The 16,974-nt window shown below is 54.0% G+C and overlaps 4 protein-coding genes across 4 annotated transcripts; 2 read left to right on the top strand and 2 right to left on the bottom strand.

Annotated features, from left to right (window-relative positions):
- Window positions 1-395: 395 nt before the first annotated feature.
- CkaCkLH20_00008 (uncharacterized protein) lies at window positions 396-2,121 on the top strand (the record flags this gene model as incomplete). Its single annotated transcript, XM_038882728.1, has 3 exons — window positions 396-740; window positions 788-1,733; window positions 1,820-2,121. The coding sequence occupies 3 exons, from the start codon at window positions 396-398 to the stop codon at window positions 2,119-2,121; spliced, it is 1,593 nt and encodes a 530-aa protein (XP_038751433.1).
- A 1,350-nt stretch (window positions 2,122-3,471) lies between these two features.
- On the bottom strand, window positions 3,472-7,607 carry CkaCkLH20_00007 (hydantoinase B/oxoprolinase; the record flags this gene model as incomplete). The annotated part of the gene is made up of 2 exons (XM_038882727.1): window positions 3,472-5,272; window positions 5,326-7,607. The coding sequence occupies 2 exons, from the start codon at window positions 7,605-7,607 to the stop codon at window positions 3,472-3,474; spliced, it is 4,083 nt and encodes a 1,360-aa protein (XP_038751432.1).
- An 899-nt stretch (window positions 7,608-8,506) lies between these two features.
- CkaCkLH20_00006 (5-oxoprolinase) lies at window positions 8,507-11,806 on the bottom strand (the record flags this gene model as incomplete). Its single annotated transcript, XM_038882726.1, has 1 exon — window positions 8,507-11,806. One exon carries the CDS (start codon window positions 11,804-11,806, stop codon window positions 8,507-8,509), a length of 3,300 nt encoding a protein of 1,099 aa, XP_038751431.1.
- A 1,342-nt stretch (window positions 11,807-13,148) lies between these two features.
- On the top strand, window positions 13,149-13,760 carry CkaCkLH20_00005 (transcriptional Coactivator p15; the record flags this gene model as incomplete). The annotated part of the gene is made up of 3 exons (XM_038882725.1): window positions 13,149-13,304; window positions 13,380-13,484; window positions 13,551-13,760. 3 exons carry the CDS (start codon window positions 13,149-13,151, stop codon window positions 13,758-13,760), a joined length of 471 nt encoding a protein of 156 aa, XP_038751430.1.
- Window positions 13,761-16,974: the final 3,214 nt, after the last annotated feature.

Here is a 16,974-nt window from a genome sequence, read left to right as displayed (position 1 = left end):
GCCGGTGCAACATCAGTAAGGCTGCCGTGAAGGTGGTCTCGACTGATGTATATATAGCACATAGCCTTGTTTTCTCTTTCCTTAGACTCTTCGCTTTTCATCTTCTCGTTCACCTATTATCCGTTACTGCGTACAGCGGGCCGACCTCAACTATGTCGGCGAACCATACCCTAACTTTGAGCTTAGATGATTGGCCTTTGGTAGCCAACTCCACGGAGGGCCACAGATGGCCCGAACTGATTAGAGATGTATACTCTCAAGCATCGTCAAATGATTCGCCAATCATCATTGGGCTCGACATCACGGGTTTTTCTTATTACCCATCTTTGTCGGAGTACTGCCAAGACAAGCTGTTCTACTCGAAGTATCGCTTCTACAATTGCGTCGCACTCGCAATGGCATCAATCCTCTTGCAAAACGGCACCTACAGCATCAACGAGACCTCTTTAGCCGAAGCGAGCAGAATGCTAGATTACTCAGCCTCGGATCCAATTCAAGACTTGTCTTCATTCAACGGCAGTGGAATTCTTCAACAAATTGTCGAGTGTACTCGTGCGTCGTGTCACGAAGACGAACAAGGCAATCAGGTGGAAACCGATTATGGTGTTTGCGGGCAGGAGATCGCGAAGCTTCCAGCCCGATACGAAGAAGGCGATGACCTGGGATCTATTCTGGATCCCTTGAAATCGCTCTGCTCTTCCGTGAAAGGTGACCCAGAAGCTGATATCGTCGGTCCAGGGGTAAGTCAATCCTACCACTAAAGAAATCGTCTCTGACAAAGCTGCAGGTGACGGTTTCATACATTATCCAGTTCGCCTTGGGGGCATGGTTCTTTGTATTCTCTATCTTCATCCCTCGGGACCCGAGTTCAAACATCTATTTGAAGTTGACCAGTTGTCTGCACCGTACGAAACGAAAGATTTGGAAGGATTCTTTGCCAACCCGAAAGGACTCGGAAAAGACTCGGACGGAATCCTTTCTGGAACGCTTGTGCGCATCACGGTTCTCCGTGGCTCTGTTCTCATCCTTTGTCGAATTCCAGGAAGCGCAGGCCTTCTTCACCATCGCTATACAGTTGGCTTCCATCTCTCTTGTGGTATTCAACGAACACGTCCCGGATCTCGACTGGGACGCCGCTCGGCACCTTTCTTCAGGAAATGCCCTAGTGGTCCTGATGGTTCAAACAGAGCTACACCGCAGGAAACTTCACTGGTGGTACACGTATCTACTCGCAGTGACCGTCTGCGTTTTGGGTCTAGTCATCCGAGAGATGGGCGACAGACTTCGAAAGGAAGGTTACGTCCCGCTATCCCAGTGCGGCGGCCACCGGGAGAGCATTCTGGAGACGTGCCGCATTTCACCTAATATGTTCGCGGATGATTCTTTGGGCTCTGATCCTTACTTCAGAATTCCCCTGATAGGGTTCATACTCCTTTCCATTGACCAACTTGTCAACATCCCTTCTTTGCGAGCGAAGATGGTCGGGTGGATGGAGACATCGAAGAAGGGATCCCGTCCTCTGAAGTGGGCCTTCGGATTCATTTCGATAGTTTGGAGTCTCATCTGGTTCGTCGTGAACTTCTTGGTTTGGTATTTATTGCTCTCGAACGTCGAAACCGTCCTAACGGCGGCGTACGGGTCGATGAATAAAAAGGATGAATGGACATTCGGACAGGTCGTCGCCGTGTTACCTTGGGCGCCTGTGGTCGCGAAGTACATTTACTACAGCATCTGTAAGTTGAATCCTGCTACTTTTCAAGATGATCTATTGATTCGTATCGCCTATCAATACCCATAAATACTAACAACCGCCCTGTAGTCGGGATTAAAGATGGAGTCAGCAGTCGAATAGACAACCACTACAAGGTTGTCTCCAACGACTCGAAGCGTTCGTCGTCGAAACCGCCGCCTCAATCCGAGGACGAGATTGAATTGAGAGGGAAAGGCTATCAGAGCGTGTCCGGCCGGGAGGATGTCACGCCGGGTGAGCCGAGTCCGGCGGAGTGGGGCCGTCCGTCTCCGGCAGACGCCGGTCGGTACGGCGACGAGTCTTCCTACAGCAGCAGCTTGCAGCCGCAAAGATTTGCGTTTCCCAGTCCTTCTCCGCAATGTAATAGGTAGCATTCTGATGCATTGTGGAGAATCCCCCACTACGCCTTTTTTTCCCTCTTCTCTGTCTTGCGTTTTCTTTTGGTTCATCAGTTTAGGGGAGATAATTGGAACGCCATCTCAATGTAAGTAGTTTAGCGAAACGTAATTTACCTGAATACCATACCGGAAAACCCGGAAAGTCAACTTCAAGATCTAGAACAAGCCATCTGTGTCTTGATTCCCCAGCCTCAATATCCGAGCTGGGACCAAGCTTCCGGATTCCCCTTGAGTTCGAGCAGGAAAACGATCGGGCCCTTACCCGATACGCACCACGCCCAAGACCAGGAACAAACTTCGTCATGCAAGGATCCGTTCGACCTATCACCAACCCAAATGTCAAATCAGGTACGCATCTTCGAAGGTGGGAGCCGTACTAACCTTCCGCCCTGCCCATCTCCCGCGCGGGTCTTGATCGACCAGCCCGTCCTGTGTCAAACTCTCCGGCCGTCCAGATCAGGAACGCCTTCTCCATCCACGCCCCCTCCATCAGAAAGCCTTTCGAGTTGCCTCCTTTCCCCCTTTCGTCCCAACACTTTCTCACAGGGTCCGCCAGACTTCGGACGACATCTGCATGCGGGTGTATGTTTCGTACTCGCGATACCCCACGTCCAGACTGACGACTCACCATCTCGTATTTCTCGCGGCCGGCTCGATCTCGTGTTTTTTCTCGATCTGGTATCCCCTTCGCCGTGAAACCGGATTGGGTCGTCTCCATCTCTCCAGCGTCCAGTGCCAAGCTCTCGGGATTCGAGGACGCCCTTGGTCTTTTGGAGTCTCTTGGTAGAGACTTCTTTCCGTACGAAGTCATGCTGTGGATGCGAATGCGCTATAAATCTTCATGTCGCATTAAATTCAGAGAAGCATATGTGATCAGTATGCCCTCTTCTGCATCTCGAGAAGAGGGGGTGTTCAAAGTAGGAGATGCCAATGAAGGCAGCTCGTTCGGAGAACGTAGATGACTACGATTAGCAGTGCAGGCCGTGGACCAAGACGCCCCTGTTGGGTAGACACTGTCGTACGAGGTGGCGCTTTCGATGCGAATGCGCTAGAATATATCGTGTCGCATTGACTCAGAGAAGCGCATGATCTGCTCTACGTCTCACGTCGCGAATCCGTGCATCTATAGGCCATACTGCTCGCATCTAGATCTCTCAGATCCCTCTACGCTTGATGCCCAGCTGCTCGGCAAGGAAGGAGTGGACAAGGAGCGGCAACATAGGTAGCAATAAAAGGAGGAGATTCTAAATGAGCCAGACCAATCGCCGCAGGTTGTTCGGAGAGTAGTGAGAGTGAAGATATTCCAATCTATCACCTCCCCATCTAAACCTGCAGCGCCATATCCTCTCGATTAGCATGACTCCCCTTTCTCCACCCCTCCGTCGGATCCCTCGCCCTACTAACCCCCTTCTCCTCCCCGACTCTCCCCCATCCGCCCCCGCCAGGCGTGTTCACAATGATCCTCTCCCCGGGCTTCATAGGCGCGCTGTTCTTGGCGCCCAGGTTGAACCTGCGCTCCTCGTACTCGGCCTCCTCCCCTTCCTTCCCGGCGCCGCTGCCGCCCTTGAGCCTCTTCAACGACTTCTCCCAGCTGCCCTTCTCGACCTTCCGAACCCACACGTTCAGCCCCGCCTCGCCGTCCCCGCCACCCGCGAGCCCGTACGGCCGGTAGACCCTGCGCTCGCTGAGGATGGACACCTGCACCGGGATGCGGAACTCGATGTCGCGAACGACGCCGTCGCCGCCGCGGTGCCGGCCCTCCCCGCCGGACCCCTTGCGGAGCGAGAACTCGCGCAGTATGACGGGGTACCGCCTCTCGAAGACCTCCGAGTCGGTGATGCGCGTGTTGGTCATGTGCGTGTGCACCCCGCTGGTCCCCTCCCACGTCGGCCCGGCGCCGCTGCCGCCCGCGATGGTCTCGTAGTACCCGAACCCCTTGACCTCCTTCTGCCCCGTGACGTTACCGCCGAAGCCGAACGTGAGGTTGTTGCAGTCTCCCTGGCTCGCCGCACAGGCCTGGAACGCCTTGAAGATGACGTCCGTCACGCGCTGGGACGTGAGCACGTTCCCGCCGACCACCGCGGCGCCGTCTGAGGGCGACAGCAGCGATTTGGGCGGGATTTTGACGTTGACGGGTTTGAGACAGCCTTGGTTCAGGGGAATGTCTTCCGAGATGAGGCATCTGAGGCAGTAGATGATGGCGCTGTACGTGACCGCCTCGGGAGCGTTGACGTTGCCATACACCTCGGGCCCGGTCCCCTCAAAGTCGAAGACGGCCTCGCCCTTCTCAGCGTCTATCGTGACCTTGAGGCGGATCGGGCTGCCATCATCCATGAAATCCACCGCTTGAAGGTCTTTGCCCTCGAAGCGCTTGCTCACCTGCTTCAACAAGTTGCGAACGCAAAGCTCGGCGTTGTTCTGGATGTTGACCATGTAGAACTGCACAGTCTCCTCTCCATACTCCTCGATCAATCCTTCAATCAACGCAATACCCTTCTGGTTGGCAGACACCTGGGCCCTGAGGTCGTTGATGTTGTCAGCCAAGCAGCGCGTACCGCTGCATCCGGGATACTGCGCCGGTTCGTTGTACAGAAGCTCAGTGACGCGCTTCTCGTCAAAGCGGCCTTCGCTGACGAGCTTCTCGCTCTTGATTGCGGCGCCTTCCTGGAAGAGCTCCTTGGAATGAGGCGGCATGCTGCCGGCCGTGATGCCGCCGATATCTGCGTGGTGCGCTCTCGAGGCGGCGTAGAAGAGGATCTTGTCCCCCTTTTCGTTGAAGGCGGGCATGACGAGGGTGATGTCCGGTAGGTGGGTACCGCCGTACGACGGGTGGTTCGATATGATGACGTCTCCTTTCTTGAGGTCGCCCTTCCAGATCTCGGCCTGTCGCTTGACGCAGGTAGACATGGAGCCCAAGTGCACTGGCAGATGCGGCGCGTTGGCCACGAGGCCTCCGTTGGCGTCGAAGATGGCGCAGGAGAAGTCGAGCCGTTCTTTGACGTTGGTGCTCACGCTGGTCTTCTGGAGCGCTCTGCCCATCTGTTCCGCAATAGCCATGAATCTGTGGCCGAAGATGCTCAGCATGATGGGGTCGACATCGCGTTCTCCTTCTTTCTTGCTTGCTCTATCAAAATTGTCAGTGGTGAAATTCTGGTGTAATCAAGTTTGCTTACGTACCCTTCATCCTTTGATCCCTCCTTTTCAATATCAATAACGACATGGGTATCAAGAATCAACGCAGTGGCCTTCGGCGTGACCACAATAGTCTGCGTTCCATCCGCCAGCATCGCAGGCCCCTTTATCGTCTCACCCGTGCTCAGGTTCTCCAACTTGTACACAGGGTTGTCGAGCCTGCCCTCCTCAAAGTACACCTTCTGGTGGCTGTGTGCCTTACTCGAGTCCACATCCTTCTTCTTCAGTTCCTTCAACTGCTGATCGACCGTCTTCTCCGAGTGCCGGAAGCTCTTGCCAATACCACGAACACGTACGTCATCAACAATGATGTCGCGATCATCCAGCGTAAAGCCGAACTCGTAGCGATGCTGCTGAATGAACGCGGTTCCGAAGTCCCACTCCTTGACATCCTCACCCTGGTCCGGCTTGACGATCATCAAGGCCGACTCCGTGCCTCGGTAGCGCATGTTGAGATACTCCTCGAACACGATCTCCTTGTCCTCAAAGCCCTGGGCGTGCAGCGCGTCGCGCGACTTCTCCTTGAGCTTCTCCATCTTACTCTTGAGCTCGTCGGTCGCTTTGCCGGGATACTCCCACACCTTGGAGTCGGGCTCCTGCCTCTCATCGACGACATCGGCTAGTGCCATGCCGTACGCCGATAAAACGGATGAGTATCTATGGATGAGAATCTGCTGGATGCCCAGCGCTTCCGCAATGGCGACGGCATGCTGGCCTCCGGCGCCGCCAAAGGTCGCAAGACGGTGCTTTGACGAATCGTGGCCCTTGGCTTCCGTGATGGACCTGATGGGTCGGGTCATGGTCTCGTTCGCCACGGTCAGAAAGCCGTACGCGACCTCGTCGACACTCATGTTCTTCCCGGTCTCCTTGTTGACCTGGTCCGCGAGCTCTTGCAAGACCTTCCGGCTCGCCTCTGGGTCAAGTCCCTGGTCCTCGTTCTCGCCAAAGATCTTGGGGAAGAACTCCGGCAGCAGGCGACCGAGATAGAGATTCGCGTCCGTCACGGTAGCCGGACCTCCTTTTCGGTAGCAGGCCGGGCCGGGATGCGCGCCCGCCGACTCCGGCCCGACCACGAAGAGGCCGTTCTTCCAGAACAGCATCGACCCGCCTCCCGCGGCAACCGTGTTGATGTCCAGCTGCGGCGACTGGATAGTCACGCCGGCGGTGGTCGTCTCGAACACGTGCTCGTACCTCCCCTCTCCGAATCTCGAGACGTCCGTGCTCGTGCCGCCCATGTCGAAGCCGATCACGGGAACCTTGGTCTCCTCGTCGTAAGAGGTGATGGCGTAGCCGACGACACCGCCGGCCGGTCCGGACAAGATGGCCTTGAGACCGGTGAAGTTCTCCACATCGACGAGCCCACCGTCGCTCTGCATGAATTCGCACCTGGCACCTTTCGCGCCCTCTTCGTTCTGGACGCTCCTCGTCCCCAGCCCACCCTCGAAGCCGGCCTGGAAGCCAGAGATGTACTTTTTGATCGCGGGCGTGAGGTACGCATCGGCACACACGGACGTCGCTCTCGATACCAGCTTGATCATCGGCATCAGCTCATGGCTGAGCGATATATGCTTGAACCCAATGTCCTTTGCAATCTTCCCTACCAGCGCTTCGTGGTCAGGGAATGTGTATCCGTGCATCAAGCAAACGGCGACGCTCCTTATACCCTCGTCGTACACCTCCTGCAACTGCTTGCTAATACCATCCTCCCCAGGCCGCCGCAGAATCCTCACAGCCTCGCCGCTCGTCCCTTGTACCAACTCCTCCGTCGCAGCCTCCGCCGTCCCCGCCTTGACCTTGACCTCCGTCACCGACCTCGTAGGGTCCTCCGCGTAATCCTCCAACGTGACCCTCTCGTCGACCTCGACGACCCTCTCGTACAACACATCCGGCTTGCGGATGGCCAAGTCGAAGATCTTCGGCCGGCTCTGGTTGCCGATGGCCAGACAATCGCGGAAGCCCTTGGTCACGACCATGGCGATCTTCTCGCCCTTGCGCTCGAGGAGGGCGTTTGTCGCGACGGTGGTGCCCATGCGGATGGAGTCGATCTTGGTCGTGTCGAGGGGCTCGCCGCGGGGGATCTCGCGGTCGAGGAAGTGCGACATGATGCGACGGATGCCCTCGAGGGGCGCATCATCGTAGTTTGCGGGGTCTTCGGAGAGGAGCTTGATGATTGTCTCGCGGCCGGCGAGCTCGCCGACGCAGTCTGTGAAGGTGCCGCCTCGGTCGATCGCGATGCGGATGCCGCGGTCTTGGGTGTCTGTGGCCATGATGGCAGGTAGGTCGTGATGTCGTGATGCGGGTCTCGAGGTTCTAGGTTCGAGGATGTGGAATATGATTTAGATGCTCAACGCTCTCTGCTTGTCATTTGCTACTTTTTTTTTAGAAAGAATCTCTAGATGCAACTCGGCTATGGTAGGTAGCAATTGCAATACCCGCGGAATATAATGCCGTTAATCGGAGACGGAGTCGATGACAAATGGTGGCATCACAGAAGCCGGAGGAGGGCGTTGACGGACGATAAGATAAGGCGGGGGAGCTTGAGAGCTCCGCACCCCACCTCTAGCGTGAACTACCCCGCCCTACGCAATTCCACGCTTCCGGGGGGCTTCATCCACTGATAACGGCGCTGTTGAGCCGGATGTCGTGGAGCTCCACTGGATGAAAGGGTGACTCGCCACTTTGTCATCGTGAAGAAAGGTGTTGAGGTTGGTTCATCTGAAAATGATGTACGGGTGGTGCCGACAACCTAATACCACTGCCAAGTTACTTCCATCAACTGAAGCGATAGCAATGCTTACTCTTACTCATATAAAGCAGCTCAAGGAAGCAGGTTGACGTGCTGAGGTTAAGTGCTTCAGCGAGGACGGAAATTGCATAGAATTACATTTCATTGAAATAATGGCTAAGCCTCAGTCTTATATAGTCGTCGCGTTAAGAATGATGCTCAAGTGTCTGCATTTCCATGTGATATGTCCGTCAATTATTAAGTATGTATATATAGTCTTGTTCTCGTCCCCGATCCTGCCAGGTTGCCCAGCGGTTTCGTTTCCCATGATCTTTTTTCAGAATGTCGTCTAATCTTACAATGCGTCCGAATCGCTTGTCGCTTCCGTGTGCTGTTGATACAGAAAATGCCCCTTGCGCCCGGCGCACCCGCGCAGTACTATTAATGGGTCACGACTCTGACGGCCTGATGCATCATGCCAAACATCAGGCCGCGCGCCACCTCCTCAATCTGGAGGCTGTCGAAGATGCGCCCCAGGGCGTCCGTCGTGGCCGCCTGTCCCATAACGCCAGTCAAAGCAGCCGGAACACCGCGTTTAATCAACAGGTTGCGCGCCTTGACGCGCAGCTTATCCTTCTCTTCATCCGTCATTTCGGCGGGCCATGCCGCCCGCTCTTCGTCCGTCGGCATCGTGTTCTCCCGCAGCTTGCGCAGGTGGTAGCCGAGTCCAGTGTCGTTCGTGTTGGCGTCGATGACCGACTCCTGCATCATCTTCTGGATGGAAAGCAGGGATGGGTTTCCGGGCCGTAGTAGGAACGACTTCGCAGCCGCCAAGAGCGTTCTGCGAATGTTCCACGCGGATGAAAGCGTGTACATCTCATTAATAATGGCGAAGACCAGCTCTACAGCCACGTTTGCTTCCTGCTCTGACAAGGGAGAGTGCTGCCTGGCGGGCTTGGACTCCTTCTTGGTCTGCGAGCCAGGTGAAGCAGCCCCAGTGCTATTGCGAGGTTGGGTAGCCTCGTTCATCTTGGACTGCATGTCGCCCTGAGTAGGTGACTCCCAATCTTCAGGCATCTCATCGGGCGGCGGAGGCAGGTGCTGAATGTGCATGACATCCAGGCTTGTCGAAGATGGCGATCGCAGAGGAGGAGATTGCAGAGGTGCCAGGCTAGAAGCTCTACTATGTTCGCGACTACCCGTGGCGCTCGGCGTATTCCTCTCCCAACGGTCGGACCGAGGCTTCAGGCTGTCTGCCTCAGAATCGCCTCTGGGGTCGAAGCTGGGCCTCCTCTCCATAGGGGCGACCTTGCCAGGTTGTGTTGACACAATTGAGGATCTTTGGCTGTCAAGACTGTCTCTGGGCTTCCTAGGTCCGCTTCCAACGGGTGATGCCAGGGCTGCGTTCAGACTGGTGGTGCTGTCCATCCTGGGCGGCGTGCCTGTTGACCATCGGTTGTTTGTCTGAATCTGGCTCGTCTGAATGTCTGACAAAGAGGATGCAGTATTCTTTCTCGCGCCAAGACCAATGTTGCTGAACACACCAGTCACGCCACCAAAGACAGCCTTGCCTCCCTCTGCGACACCCTTGGGGCCCATGGTCAGGACGTCCAACATATTCTTGCCAACAGTATCCCAGGCCAAACCAGACTTTGAGTTGCTGTGACCGTGCCCAAGTCCATTCTCCTTCTCCAAGAAGCGCTTCATACCCTCGCTCTCAGCAAGAGATTGGTACCAGCAAGCGTCTTTTACATAGCGCTCTAACTCTCCACGCAGTGAGGCTCTGGTATGGGATTTCCAGTTAGGAAGCTCCGCATGCTGTTCTGTAAATGCCGTTGCGCCTGTAATTGTAGCGATTCTTCTGATGATCTCATGCAGAGTCTCAAAGTCAGCGTAGCGCCTGACAATCATCCAGCCCGAGTAGTGATGCGAAGCTGGCTCAATCTGAACCAGATAGTCCCAAGTGGGCTTGCTCCGAATCCGACTGCTGTCGTTAGGGGCGTCGTCGTGGAGGATGATGTTGGCGTTGTGCAGTGTCAAGGGCGGTTTGCGAGGGCCTTCATCCGACGAGTCCGGATCCTCTTTGCCGGGAGGTACGATCTGGTCGAAACTCAGGAATTGAGATTGGGACGCCGTGCTGCTGCTGGCGGCATGCTTGGGCGAGTGGTTTCGGCTGGTCGGCTCCACGCTGGATTTGGGGGTGATGGGCGAGTGCAGACTGCCGTCCTTGTTGGACCCGTTCGAGCCATTCGACGCATGTGTGGATGGCTTCTCAGACCTTGGTGACAATTCTCCCGGCGAATGGACGATCTTGCCACCCGGAATCTGCACAACAGTCTCGGGCGTCGCGCCGATGCTCTGGCGGGACTGTCTCTTAGACTCCTCCTCTGCAATCAATGCATTCATGCGCTTCATCTCCTCAATAGCCTCCATCTCTTCATCTGCCATGCTAAGCTGCTTCTTGTGAGACGAAGACTCCTTGCGACGTGCTCTCTCCATATCGAGGGAGCTTCGGTTTCCTTTGGTCAAAGCGATGTTGCCGAGGTTTCCGTCAATGTCGACGAAGGCGTTGTTGGCGGCAGCATTCGTTTCCTTCGCAGCGGCGTCGGGGCCAGTCTGCATTCCAACGTCGATCGCTTGACTGAAGTCGGGCTCGCCCGCTTCCAGTAGGTAGACGATCCAGCCGTTGATCCACTCCGGCTTGGAGCATGACTGCAGAGTCATCTCCAGTATCACGCCCGCCAAGATTTCTCGCAGAAAGACCCGTGCAGGGTCGCAATTGTAAGCTGTGCGGTCGAGGTATCCGAGGAGGTCATCTGCAACATTGCGGAACTTGGCGGCTTGTTGCGGGTGGCTGATGAGGTTGGCCAGGCTCGAGTTCGGGTTCTCCTCGAGATACTTGGAGATGACCTCGGGAGCGGACGCGCCGGGTTCGTTACTTTGTTCGGTAAAGGCGGAAGACAGCTCGGACAGAAATACGATGAACATGGACGAAGCGTTGGTCATGAAGTCGAGGAACGAGTCGGCGGGTCGCTTGCGGTAAAGGTGGTTCGAGACGGAGAGGAGGAAGGAGTTGAGGAGCTTCCGGCAGGATAACGGGAACGAGCGGTCGGAGGGAAGGATAGGTGAGTACCACCACTTGACGTAGTCGCGGATGATGGCGTCTACCAGGCCAGTCAGCGCCTCGCGCGTCTCTGGCTGGAAATCGTCGAAGCCATGGATCAGTCTGTCCTCCTCCTCATCGTCGTTTTTGGGCGGTTCGGCGATCCTGGTGATGGACAGGCGCTCGAGCACATCGATACCCTTCTCGCCCCGGACGGCCCGGCCGACCTCTGGATGGCGGGCTTCATATGCAATGAAGGTTACAACGCCGCCAAATGCGCCGATAAGCACAAGTCCAACCTTTCCAAGGACGAAGTAAGTCGAAGCGGCCAGGCCGACTGCGATGGCGCCGAGGGTTTCTGGCGTCGCGGTAGAGAGAAACCTGAGGACCTTCGTCACCGTATCGTCTTCGTCCTCCGGCTTGGGCGGAGCTGACGCCGGCGTGCTCGCTACTTGCGCAATTGTTGCAGACGGATCAGCGGTGGTCGCGGACTTTTCTTCGGTAGCTGGTTCTTGGATCACAGGTTTCTCGATGGCAGGTGAAGTGGATGTTGTTGTTGGCTCGGCAGGCGGGTGGCTCTTCTCGGTGACGGAAGTTGCGCCAGGTGGGTGGACTTCGGCAGCCGGAGTCGAGTCCATGTTTGCTTAGTTGGTCGATCTATTGATTCCGTTGTGGCCCTATCGTCTCACATCCCTGATGCTAGAGTCGAAAGGCAAAGCGTGCATTGAGCGAGTCGAGCAGCCAGGACAGGAGACGAGCTACCAGTTGGGTGGTTGGGAAAAAAAAAGCCAGAGCAATTGGCAGCTTGCAGAAGTCGGACGGTGAAGCTGCAGGCGCAAGCTCAAAAGAGGACAGGTTGGCTACCTTCTTCTGCAAGTCAGCCACTAGGAGGAGTGAGGTTTCGTGGCAGTGTGAGTGTTTCAAAATATTAGCAGAGGAAAAAGAGGCGTGTGTGACCTCGAGCCCGTGTTATTAAGAGAGCTGTGCTGGTTGTCAGCGTCTCCAAGAATCAGATCTCGTTTTAGGGGGCCTAAGCGCGAAATGGGATTGGAGAGCTTCCAGTTTGTTGACGTCGAAGCAGGGCCGTTGTCGCCAGTGGGGTTCGATGGCAGATTAGCACCAACCAGAAAGGGCATATTCGCTCGCGAGCCCACTGCAACCCACTGTCCACAGTTCTGGCTCAGCGACGGACAGCGGTCCAGAAGCTCCTAATTTTAGCGACCTCACCCCTGCAGCCGAGCAGCCGGCAAGAAAAAAATCCCCGTTCAATCGTGGTTTTCTGGGCAGTGTCTTTCCACTCTGATTCCACCTCTTAATTAATTCTGGTTCTGATGGACTGTGATCTGTTGGGATAGCAAACAAAACGGGGATACCGAGTATTCTTCCCCGGACGAGAAGATCACGAAAAGATAGGAGAAAACCCGGAGAATCGAGAGGGCGAAGCTGGAAGGAATTTGGGGTTGAAACAGATCTCAAGCATTCGACGAAGGACGTCTCTGGGTCAGGGGCCGCCTCGTGAGCGGCCGACGTGGAATGAAAAGATGCATGTCCCTTGCAGCGAGCAAAAGACGGGATCAAAATTTCTGTCATTAGCTTCATTGCAGTGCATGCAGTTTTGCATGTAGGGTCACATTGAATCATTTCCCATGTTGGTGCAGCCGTGATCCTTGCCATCGCCAACGCACCTCCCTTCCAACGAAAGGTCGCACTTCAGTGTATTACATAATACAAAGTCAGGTATCACGTGCGCTATCACATGCTCTGGCGTTTGTGGGGTCTAGACGTCATTCGCGGAAACCGCGATGGACCACTTTACGGGCTCGCTGAATGCAACGCGCCTGTCGTGACTTCCGTATCTTGATGCGACTTCATACCTCTTTCTCTTCGTGACTCTCCTTCAGTCTTGCGTCATCGCACCTTCTCACATAATCAATCATCCAAATCACACCCATTCGCGCTCCTTACTCTCTCTATCTCGTCATGCCGTTCACCAAGGGTACCAAGCGAAGCGCGAAGCGCGAGGCCGAGTCCGAGGAGGACGAAGTCGTCACCAAGCCCACCAAGAAGACAAAGACCTCCAAATCTGCCGATGGAGACAAAGATGGTGTTGACAAGGATGGCAACCCCTTCTGGGATGTACGTCGCCCCTCAATGTCAACGACATGCGTCAGCGGCCTGTTTGCGCGCTCCAGATGCACTAACACCCTCCAGCTCTCCAACAAGCGCCGCGTCGGCATTTCGGAATTCAACAAGTCGACCTTCGTCAACATTCGTGAGTACTACGAAAAGGATGGCAACATGCTGCCTGGCAAGAAGGTGCGTTGATTATTATCCTCGCGCGATCGAAAGCGCAAACGTGATTGTTACTGACGCACCGACTAGGGTATCTCCCTTTCCATTGCCCAGTATGAGACCCTTCTCAAAGCTGTTCCTGCTATCAATGCGAAGCTGCGCGAGATGGGTCACGAAGTCAAGGAGGTCCAGCAGGGCAATGGCTCTCCCGTCGCAGAGGAGACCTCGAAACCCGCTGCCAAGGACGACAAGTCCAAGAAGGCCAACATCGAGGCCACGAGTGACGAAGATTCAGAGTGAAATCTGACTTGTTCTTGAAGTGAGGACGTTTGAAGGAGTCGTTGACGAAAAGTTGTAATTTCACTTGCTTTTAGTTGCGTTGTTCTTCCCAGTAATGGACTGCGAGATGTACGATAGTGTGATGAGATTGAGGATGGGATACCAAACCGCGATGATATGGGATTGCGGCTGATAGCTTGAGTTCCCTATGATGAAGTTTGTCAATTTCAGTTGTCTTGTGCGTGTAATGCATTCCGGTGATCGGAAAGCTGAACTGCCCGTCCAGCTCGGCATTGCTAGCAGTGAAGCATTGCTTAACGGTGTGGTTTGATGAGAGCTCCCTTCGAAGGTACGACGCTTCCGCACAAACACGGTCTGCGCTTGCTGTTTTCTGGGACCAAATTAAGTACTGGAACTCTCATGTTCCTTTGGGGAAGTTGAAGTGCTCAAGATCACAGTACCCCTGTTCGAGACACTTGATCTACGAGCACCCTAGGATGAGACTCCCCAGCGTAACTAAAGGAGGGCTCCCGTCTACCGGGCACGTCGACGTACGGTCGCGGTGGACGACGTATTGCGGCGGCTTATTACATTGGGCTACGGCGTATGTGGGCATACTAGTCGGTGTACGGCGGCGAGAGTGACGGCAGTGACGGCAACAACGGCGCCAGCGCGCGCAAAAGGAGCGCCAGAGGAATAAGAGCTATTAGCTGTCAGTCGGCGTCAAGCTTTTCAAACATGGTGCTTTTAAGTTTAGAGTCCATTTTCATACGTTCCGAAACCAAAACCGTAAGTCGTATGTGTATCAGAGCATTACGTAGGAGAGGGTGTCGGTGTTGTTGAGGTTCACAACTTTTGCGTGCGCTTAAGGAGTTGCTGACACTTTGAGGAATACAAACCAAAGTTTTCGAACGTCCTCAGACGTAGAAAGCATTAAGTAAGGCTCAATTCATATTGTGATTAAACCTGAGCTGAAGGAGCTGAGCTCCTGGTATAGTACATACACGTGCACCGCGTCTCCCAAGAGGTTCTCTCGTAATGATACTACTATTCAAATGAATGATCAGAAACATGACGTATCACAAGTTCAAGGTGTTTAAATAATGGCATCAAGTCAAGCCCAGAAACATTTTTCGACCAGATTTCACTTAGATCTGGCCAGATTCGGACCCCTTTACTGAACTTTTATGCATACTCCTCCAAATCTGAACCTGTTCTCATGCATTTCTTATTTGCAGTATGTTTACAGGTTAACTTACATTTCCCTGATACTCATACAGGAGAAGTCCACCATAAGGCCTTGATTTGCCTTCTTACATCAAAGCAATGCCGTCTATGAGGTGATGCAACTGTAATTCTCTGCGATGATACTATAATAAGTACTGTTCATACTTGCGAGGTTGGCACGGGGCGATTACGTTCTCTAGGCTGCTTTTTCTGAGATCTAGACCGAAGTCACACACAGTTCTGTCGCTATATTAGTCCGGTGCGAGGCACCAGACGCAAAGCACGTCGGAATCCAGAACTGCCCATTCGCTGGTCCTTCTGTCGTCCAACGTCACTCTGGTATGCTCGTAAGAATGCTGGCGATACCGCTGGTTCTTCCTGTTGCGTCCAGTGTTGTGAACAGGCATCTGATATGAACGGACGCAGCGTTGGATCGACTTTACGGACGCTGCTTCTTGGCTCGATATTGAATCACACCATCTTCATGTAGCTCACCGCCTTAACTATGGCTGTGTTTAGCCGTTTATACGAGGCCAGTCGTACTTCGACGAGAGGTCGCGACTTATACTTGCAGCAGGGACCATCTTGCGACTATATAATTAGCCACATCACTGACCAAAAGACTTCTCAAGTCAGGGATTTCAGGGGGGATGGTCTTATGGTCTTATCATGCATAAAGTGTTGATCGAGGAGCCATGATACGAGGTCATGAATGACCTAGTCTCACGTACGGCTCGCCTAGACGGATGAACCAACGACGCTGTCTCGGTTTTCACCTTATTGTTGACCCATGGTCTGAGAGTGACATACAGAGAAGGTTAACAGCAGCCAAAGTTAGATGACTTCCTTCATCCGCTTCCGACAAGACGTCTTGACATCGCAACTCATAGTCGGAAAAGGGGGCATCTCCACAGAACTCAACTTAGACCGCCGTACTGACTTCAATCACTGCTCTCAAAAGAGAAGTTTCGGAACATCTTGAGGGTGCTATCATTTCAATCTACTTCTCGAGCAGCAAAAGATCCGCTGTTCTACTCGCTGACGAAGCTAGGATGACTACTCGGCATCAAGCGTAGCATCTCACTGCGCAGAATAGCTTCATATTCCGGTTTCTTCTCACCTCATCCGGCCATTCGTTTCAATAATTTCAACGCTATCACGAAGCACTAGCTGCCCCCAAACTTAATTCAATGAGGATTTCATGGCGTGGCCGCTAGATCCAGATAAGACTTTCTGTGATCTCTGCGGCCGTGGCCAAGTTTGTTTTCACCTAGACACCAAGAACACCCTCGGCCATGAAAACAGGACTTATAAGCGGCGGCTGGGACCAGGATCGAGATTCCCACAGATCTGGTCAACCAGGCAACTCCTCAATGCCACACCTTCACGGTCGTGTAGTGTTCAAGCATAGAGGATTCTCTAGTATGAGATGAAGATGAGGACAGGATGTTTATCTCAACGAAGTCTTCTTTGGAGGTATATAGCGTACTCGCGAGTCTGCGATCGTGGTGCAAGTAAGGCATCCAGCTAGTCGTCGGGCAGAGTCCCTCTGACACAGAGGGTTCATGAGCAATAGGAAACCTGACACTTGTCATTCTGAGAACGCATATGAGCGGCTTCATCTCTACCAGCCCAATCATCGCTCTTGAAATCTCCCGGGTCGTCATATGAAACCCTTTCTGCTGATGGTAGGCACCTTCGACGAGGAGTAGTTACTTCACTCGCTGGGAAAAGGGGCATATCACCTTCTGTTTGAACAAGCGTTGATTTGAACCGTCAAATTGCAAACGTACAATCTCCCACGGTTATTTCCCTTGCAACTACTCCTCTCTACCTCTGTCATTGCCCCTTGTTATTAGTAGCTCTGGCATCGTCCTCGCTGCTAGTACCTATGATCGTTGTTACTACCTAGGTATTCAACTAGGAACCATAGGAGTAGTGTACACATTAAAATAATGAAGCATTGTGAATCTCTCCACCTCGCAAGCCTCAATCATTCTTCATAAAT

This window comes from Colletotrichum karsti (genome assembly GCF_011947395.1).
Source record: "Colletotrichum karsti strain CkLH20 chromosome Unknown Scaffold1, whole genome shotgun sequence".
In the NCBI taxonomy this organism is placed as follows: Eukaryota; Fungi; Ascomycota; class Sordariomycetes; order Glomerellales; family Glomerellaceae; genus Colletotrichum; species Colletotrichum karsti.
Note: the sequence above shows the minus strand (reverse complement) of the source record. Positions and strands in the feature narration are given on the sequence as shown.